Source organism: Osmerus mordax, chromosome 19 (assembly GCF_038355195.1).
Source record: "Osmerus mordax isolate fOsmMor3 chromosome 19, fOsmMor3.pri, whole genome shotgun sequence".
Classification (NCBI taxonomy): domain Eukaryota; kingdom Metazoa; phylum Chordata; class Actinopteri; order Osmeriformes; family Osmeridae; genus Osmerus; species Osmerus mordax.
The window spans coordinates 10,316,043-10,324,488 of NC_090068.1; the positions used below are offsets into that span (position 1 = coordinate 10,316,043).

Genomic DNA, 8,446 nt, shown 5'->3' on the forward strand with positions numbered 1-8,446 from the left:
AAAGACCAAACCTTATGTCTGTAAATATATCCACTGTAAAAAGTTTGGGGTGTTTCTTAAAAAAGAAAAGAAAGACAAAAGAAACAAACTAATTAAACTTTGTTTCAAGGCCAAAATACAAAAATAAAACGGAATTGTTTATAGCTTTGAGTACATCCTTTATTTAACTATTTACAGTACATCTCACATCTGCCACATTACACACCTGTAAACAAATGCCAAATGCCTTCATGTGGCTGCTAAACTGTAAATCTTTGTAGATCCAACCTCTTGTTAAATAAGCTACACAAAAGCACTGCCTCCTCAGCCGTCTGGGACAAACAGCTCCTGCTGCTCCAACTCTACAGAGCACAGCTGCTCACTAGCTGCTACCACTCAGTAAGTACTGCCTCCTCCCGCTCCTCTTAGAACTTTTTCATCTCTTTTTTTCTGATGTATAGACTGATTTTAAATTCCAAATTTGATGAATACCCTGTAATGTAGAATGTATTTTACATAAAAGTCATTTTTTTCACTCCACGAAATCTAAATATGCTCACAAAAATGCAATAAAATAGGATTTTCTAATATCTAGCAATAGTTTATTAAGATGGAATAGAATCAGAAGAAGAACCACAAAGGGGTTTTAATCGCCAGGAAAGTTTGCACAGACTTTTACTGGAATTTACTTTGGCATACATTTAACAAATTGGGAGTCATGAATCTTGAATAGTGGTGTACAAGTCTAACTATACTAACGGTACAAAGTCTAACTAATACTATGGGGCTGTAAGAATTTAGAATAAAATAAAAATATACAAAGTTAAGTAGCTATATACAGTATAAAATACAAATATAAAAGTACAAAAATACAAATAGGCTAACTTAGTGGAACAACTATGGTAACTTAGTGCAAATAGGGTAACTTACAGCAATAGTTTGTATGATTTGGCCATGTCAGTATCAGCTTGGTTGCTTAGGTTGTCAAGGGAGACTAGATTAGCTATTGTTGATATTCTAATGATATTCTTTCCGTCTTTCAGGAGTTTAGCAGAATGTTGCTGAGCAGAAAAACCTTACTGGGCCATGAAGTTGTATTTATGCTAATTCTACACTGGAGTCAGTTTATCCAGATGAATGGATTGACAGGTTAGTTGGTCTGACTAATTTTTCTGCTGACTATTTCGGAAGCCTGCATACAGGAAGATGAGAAACTGTGCTTATTCTTAATTTTCTTCAAACAACAGAGAAAGAAAAGGTTCCTTTTTATTCTCTACTGTAGAGTGAACTTACAGAGAAATGTGCACAAGACGGTGCTGACTAATGGATAAAGAAAACAGAAGTGCTCAAAATATTACAAAACTAAACTTAAAATAAAATAAATTGAACAAACAATCAATGTATTTCATGTAGAATCACTTAAATTCCACTCGGTGATGTGCGAACTGATCAATCACAAGTTAATTTAATTGAAAGTATGTTTATTGTAACTGAAACACATTTCAGTTGCTCCGCCTGAGGAGGTTGAGATACATGACCCTGGCCGTCTGGGACAACTCCTCATAACCTGGAGCCCACCAGCTAGCCTGCTCAACAGGACCGACTGCTCCCTGCGGTATCAGCTGGAGTATCTCAACACATACAAAGGCAGGTGGACGGTAGGCACATTCCCACGCTCCTAGACTCTTCAGTGACACATCATCTGTAATCGCTCCTGTCTGAGGGCGTGTGAGGAAAGGGAAGCCTGAGGACAGGGTCTTGTGTGTTGATCCTGTAGGCAATCAGGACGGTGAGGAGGAGCTACAGAGCCCAGTTTGACCTTGAGAAAGCGGTCAAGGTCAGACTGTACACGCTGTTGAAAGGAGCCTCCACTAACTACTCAGAGATCCAGAGCAATTTTACAGAGCTGACCCTGCAGCCCTCCAACACAGGTAGGTTCAAATGACATCAGAGAGGGACAACCATCATCCAAGTAGCTTCCACTCGCAACAATATCCCACCAATCATATGTTTTTATTCATTGATTTGTTTGTCATTTGTTTGTTTATTCTGTTAATCTTTTTGCAATCCCCAACAGGTGTCATTGGCTCCAGGGTCCAGGGATTTGCCTGTGTGTTCCATCAGCAGGAATACATGGAGTGTACCTGGCTCAATGGCCCTGAGGTCCTGGCCAAGGCCCAGTACAAGCTCTACTTCTGGTAGGCAGATTCTCAGCATAACATTGGAGTGTATTAACAAAGATTATGGCAGTAATTGATGTACCCGTGTGCACTTTCAGAGGAAGGTGTGCTCTGGCAAGGTTTCCACGACAGGGTTTAACTGTTGTGTATTTTGTTTCTCCAAACCACTAGGCATAGTGACATGGAACATTCTGAGGAGTGCCCAAACTACATTGTTCAAAACCTGGCCCGGACAGGCTGCAATTTATCACATGATTTTCTTGAAGAGTTCACTGATTTCAACATCTGTGTGAACAGCTCCTCTCCGGGCGTGGTTGTGAGGCCAGCCTTCTTCTCCCTGCAAGTCCAGAATCAGGGTATTAAGATGATATACCTTCACACAACGTTTGTGCCACCATGTTGAGGATGGCTATAGTATCTCTGTCATATCAAAACATTCCGGTGTCTACTCCTTCCTATGGAATACAACATTGTCTCCTGGCGACAGAATTTAAATAACGCTATCGTTTATCATGCACCTCCATTTCTGTTGTGTATCTTTAGTGAAGCCTGCAGCTGTGGAGGTGGTTGATCTCTGGGCAGATCCAGACGGGAAAGTTAGGCTGCACTGGGATCCCCCCCATGGGAGAGTCCTTGAAGGCTGCTTGGAGTGGGAGGTGGAGATCAGTGAGGAAATTAAAGACGGACAATTATTGCTGGTAGGCTTCACCACGTGTAGACAGTCATCCATCACCAAAATGGTATTAACATGGCAACAGCAATATAAATATTTCTGCTTCAGGCCCCTGGCAGGTACCTGCACGTTGTCTGCGTGTCACGTTGTTTAATCTGGATTACCCCACCCACAGCATTGACAAAGGAACCTCAAACCCATGTCCTGTTTTTGTCATGTCAGAGAACGAGTGTAACCAGAGACACAACCTTCACATATCTCTCCACTGGGGACACTGAGAGGGAGTGCTTCCGGGTCAGGTCAAGGGTGCACCAGTTTTGTGCTGACAGAGGATTCTGGAGTGACTGGAGTCAACGGTCCTGTGATCGAGGTAACACTGTAACAGTTTTTTTCTCCATACACATATCTTCTGTTGCCCCCTCCCCCCTGACTCCAAAGTGTTACTCGGTATTGAAATCAGTCCCTTTCTGTCAGACCTCTGATCAGACCTCCTGATGTTTGTTGTTGGAAACATGACAACGTTCACTAGACCTTAATTGTCCACAACTACTAAGAAGTAGGCAAAAAATACACAAGCAAATACAACACTACAGCGTTTCAACACTCTTCAGGGCCAGATCTCTACGTCCACCCTCAGCAGAGGTGGAGCTACCCGCCACAGGACACAGCAGGGGTGGAGCTACCCGCCACAAGACACAGAAGGAATGGAGCTACCCGCCCCAGGACACAGCAGGAATGGAGCTACCCGCCCCAGGACACAGCAGGGGTGTAGCTACCCGCCCCAGGACACAGCAGGGGTGTAGCTACCCGCCCCAGGACACAGCAGGAATGGAGCTACCCGCCACAAGACACAGCAGGAATGGAGCTACCCGCCCCAGGACACAGCAGGAATGGAGCTACCCGCCCCAGGACACAGCAGGGGTGTAGCTACCCGCCCCAGGACACAGCAGGAATGGAGCTACCCGCCCCAGGACACAGCAGGGGTGTAGCTACCCGCCCCAGGACACAGCAGGAATGGAGCTACCCGCCCCAGGACACAGCAGGGGTGGAGCTACCCGCCCCAGGACACAGCAGGAATGGAGCTACCCGCCACAAGACACAGCAGGAATGGAGCTACCCGCCCCAGGACACAGCAGGAATGGAGCTACCCTCCCCAGGACACAGCAGGAATGGAGCTACCCGCCCCAGGACACAGCAGGGGTGGAGCTACCCGCCCCAGGACACAGCAGGAATGGAGCTACCCGCCACAAGACACAGCAGGAATGGAGCTACCCGCCCCAGGACACAGCAGGAATGGAGCTACCCGCCCCAGGACACAGCAGGAATGGAGCTACCCGCCCCAGGACACAGCAGGGGTGGAGCTACCCGCCCCAGGACACAGCAGGAATGGAGCTACCCGCCACAAGACACAGCAGGAATGGAGCTACCCGCCCCAGGACACAGCAGGAATGGAGCTACCCTCCCCAGGACAACCTCAGCACAGTGTCTTGAACCATCTGAGACTCTGTCCTGGATCTTTAACCTGACGCATCATCTCTACTGACTGGTTTCCCACCCTTGATAATCTTGACTAATCTCACCCATGTACGGTAGTCATACACACACCCACACAACAAGGAGTTAACATCCTAAAAGATGTTAACATCCATCTTCTTTTCACAAGAAGCGTATACTTGGCCCAAAATGACGTGGACATCCTGGTCACGGTTCCTGTGTCGAGCAATACAACCTTTTTGACTTTTTCGACTCAGGAAACTTGTTGTGACTGCATGTGCTAATAGCTCTATTAAAGTTGGTGTTGGACTTATCTTGGCTATCCTCGTCTTTGTATCCATTCATCCATCATCAAACTGTTCACTGTATTAACTTGTAAACCTCCATTTGTTCCTCTGCCTACATACAGTAGGTTTTTGGTCTGAGTGAAGTGACACCTATGCATATATAATGTATACTGACAGCATAGACTGTGGCTTCGGTGTGTTGTAGATATACAGAAGGTTGTTCCAGAGCAAGACCTGGATGTGGGGGTGGTTGGTGCCGTGGTTGGCATCACAATATTAATCCTGTCACTGTGTTTGGTGTCAGGGTGGACAGTGTAAGTATTATGCCCAGGCACGCACACACACACACACACATCCGCACACGCACGCAAGAAAGGATAAGCTCACGCTGTTGATGATCTCCAGGTGTACGTCCCAAAAGAAGAAGGCCAAACTCTTACTGTCCTCTGCATAGGACGGGACATTCTACTGAGCATCCCATCTGAAGACGTGCAGCAGTCTTAACACTGACCTCTACCACTACTACTGACTACTATAGCATTGCAGTACTGTTATTAAGACATTGTCTTTATACCTCTGACCTTATCAGCCTCCACCACACATCAAGGTCTCTAAGATCGTCAAACCAGCTTTTATATATACCATGCCAAGTAAAAGGATGCTTGTGCATTCTTTGTTGCTGCTCCAGTGCTATCGAATAGCCTTTCTCTGTGCGTCCGGTCTTCCCCTCGCCTTGATACATTTAAATCCTCCCTTAAGACCTGTCTATTTTCCTTCCTGAGTCCTTTTTGAGTTTCTATAAGGCATTGTCATAGTTGTCCTGTCTGCTTGTGTGCTATGTTGTGGATCTGTTTTTTTTCATGTGTACTTTGTCTCGAGTGTCATGCTCTGAGTGTATACTTCTGCATTGTTTCTATTGTATGTCTTTTTAAACTGAATATATCAGGTTGTTACCTAAAAATCTTATGTATTTTTTACTTTGCTCCAGTTATGCCATTTAGTAAAGGGCTCACTATTTACTCCTTAAAGCCACTGGTCTTGCCAAGCAACGTGGAAGTGTGTATGTACTTTAAAGTGCCTCTTGAAAGTATGTGATTACAGTAGTTTTTACAATAAAACAGAAAAAGACAAAAAGACCAAGTAAATCACATTGTGCTGCATTGCATACAGTATTTTCAATGTGTTCCTTGCCTAAATAAAATGTATGTATTATTGTTCACAATGCCACAGTTCTTGCCATTACACATTCAAGTTATTGTATGCTTTTTAATGTTCATTTAATGTACGGGATTACAATTGACCAAATAAAAATACTATGTATATGTTTAAAAGTATGATTTGTGTTATCTCTTTGGTACAGAAACTGTTGAAAGTTCCTATGGTATTTATTTTTGAAAAAATCTATATTTGTATCCTTAGTTAAAGTTGTCTATGTTCGTCCATATTTTGGTTTGCATTTTATTTCCAGATATTAAAAAGACTATTGCTTTAAGTGCAAATGTATATGACCACATTGACCAAAGGTTAAATGTGGTTAATAGTAGCAGCTTCATTGTCGTGGCCATTCACCTGCTGAGAGGCAAAACCATTCCGTTCCAACTAGGGATGTGCATCTCCATCACTGAGGACGATGCGATACACATCTCGATGCACTGCCAACGATCCAATACGTTAAAGATACATAAAAGCAACTACTAATGCGATACCATTCACCCCTATTGCGATGCAGTGCGATTCAATTTAATATGGAACATAATGATTGGTGAAGTTTGGAGGAGTGTTATCATGTCGGAGGAAGAGTAAAGGGAAAATCCGAAATGTTGCCAAACATTGGATTTATTGCAATTCGTAGGAACTTGGCTGAGAGACTTCACGAGAATCGGCCACTGACAGCAGTGGAGATGAGAGCACGTTTAAGAAATAGTTAGAGAGAAGGAATCTATCTAAATATAAAATTATTGGTCACAAATCATTGGTCACATTTTAGTATTTAGAAATGTGACCAATGATTGACCATCGGTATAATCCTATGTGTATATATATATATAGATATATATATATCTATATATATACAACCTACACACGATTCTATATAAATACATAGGATTGTACCGATGCAAAAATGTTAGAAACGATGCATCACGATTTCATCCCACATTGTATCCAGTGCACACAGTAACGTTCACTTCTTTAGTTAATTTATGATTTGATGTCTGACAAAGAAATAAATCATTATGTACCATATTAAATTGCATAGAATCATATTCTTCCGCATCGCATCTCATTGAATCGCATCTTGTTGAATCGCACTGCATCGCAATGTGGGTGAATCGTATTAGTAGTTGCTTTTATGTATCTTTAATGTATTGGATCGTTGCATCGAGATGTGTATCGCATTGTCCTCAGTGATGGAGATGCACATCCCTAGTATATATGGAAGATAAGAACAACAAAGGAACGACCAATCCTCGTCCGACCTTTGACACACAAAAAACCTCCATCAGCTGAGACCGTTACGATCGCTAATTCAGTCCAAAACAGTCTGGGGTTCCCCGAGGGAGGGTTCGGTTGACTTATTGTCTTTGCTGCCACCGCGTGCAATGGCTCCATCTTTGGAATTCACAATACATTATGACGTTCGTCTTATGACGTAAATAAATTGGTTGACTGATTCTTTCAAAACTGTAACTGTATGGAGTGACAACAATGGGTCGAGAGAATGTAAACAAATCGACCATTGTAAATCTCCTTGAGTAGTCTTTGCTTTAGGGTAAAGGCTCTGCGTGAAGCAATGGTAAATTGGACTGATTAAAAAATTAGGCCTACATTAATACATCGGATTCCATTAGTATGGTATAGGCCTATATAAACCATAATGTGAACGTTTTTCCATAATGTAAGCCAACTTGGAAATTGTACGAGAATTTATCAAGGTATTCAAACCCAACAATACCTTTACTTTCTCTTCTTACGATTGAATAAGTTACGATGATCCATGTTGAAGCGTAGGCAGCGGACATGACCCAGACCACAAGAAAGTGCAAAGAATAAAGTATGCACAGCTGTGTCTCATCTTTAATCGCCGTTGACACATGGATGTGACAGAGGTTCCGCCAGAGAGGGAGCACCGGACATCTCAACCTACTTGCTTGTTTTCTTGTCCCCTCACAAAACCGTTGCAGGAGACACGGTGTCCACAAGTCAATAAAGGTGAAGTTTAAACACCACCACACACACACACGTACACACACACACACACACACATATTACTATGCAGTGTCTATTTTTGTTAACTCTTTAGGGATGAGTGCCAGGGGCGACAGTTATGGGACCTTGTCCCAGTGGTTGAATTCAGACGTCTTCATCGTCTTTGTGGTGGTTCTGCTACTTCTTCTCCTGGTGCTGGCTGCTATGTGTTGGATTTTCAAACGCTTCAGGAATCAGAGGGCAATGGAAAGGTAAAATAGGTTAATAACGTTACATTTCCCATTAGCAGTGATGTTAATTTACCTCAATGCTCTGTACAAATGACCTAGACCTACATTGTAAAAATCTATATTTGGAACAGATTGCAAATCACGGAGATAGAGATTGTATCAGGCGACGGATCAGGAAATTGCCCCCATCCTAGATTCACCCTGAAGATCAAGACTGATAAGAACCATGCCAACCAAATGGTGCAGATGCTGCTGGGTCGTGCCCAACCCATGGAGGGCTCGCCATGTCCTTCCCCGCCGTCAACCTCAGCCCCATCCCCCGCTGAGGGTGCTGAGAACGCTGCTAGTAACATCCAGGGCCCTCAGGTCGGGCCTCTACCCACAGCAACACCTCCT

The 8,446-nt window shown here is 43.5% G+C and overlaps 1 protein-coding gene across 2 annotated transcripts; it reads left to right on the forward strand.

Moving 5' to 3' along the window:
• Nucleotides 1–370: 370 nt before the first annotated feature.
• il13ra2 (interleukin 13 receptor, alpha 2) lies at nt 371–5,909 on the forward strand. Of its 2 annotated transcripts, XM_067257386.1 has the most exons (10): nt 371–378; nt 1,023–1,128; nt 1,486–1,637; nt 1,757–1,910; nt 2,057–2,177; nt 2,331–2,515; nt 2,703–2,857; nt 3,055–3,202; nt 4,819–4,927; nt 5,019–5,909. In XM_067257386.1, exons 2-10 carry the CDS (start codon nt 1,035–1,037, stop codon nt 5,065–5,067), a joined length of 1,167 nt encoding a protein of 388 aa, XP_067113487.1. In that variant the 5' UTR covers nt 371–378; nt 1,023–1,034; the 3' UTR covers nt 5,068–5,909. The 2 variants fall into 2 exon arrangements, with proteins under 2 accessions (XP_067113487.1, XP_067113488.1); XM_067257387.1 differs by lacking the exons at nt 4,819–4,927; nt 5,019–5,909 and adding an exon at nt 3,307–3,949.
• Nucleotides 5,910–8,446: the final 2,537 nt, after the last annotated feature.

What these genes read in the sequence shown, in the direction of transcription:
- il13ra2 (XM_067257386.1), top strand. Translation starts at nt 1,035, where the DNA reads ATGTTGCTGAGCAGAAAAACCTTACTGGGCCATGAAGTTGTATTTATG. An exon ending in CCAGATGAATGGATTGACAG is followed by an intron (nt 1,129 to 1,485) that starts GTTAGTTGGTCT and finishes AACACATTTCAG; the next exon opens with TTGCTCCGCCTGAGGAGGTT. An exon ending in AAGACGGACAATTATTGCTG is followed by an intron (nt 2,858 to 3,054) that starts GTAGGCTTCACC and finishes TTGTCATGTCAG; the next exon opens with AGAACGAGTGTAACCAGAGA.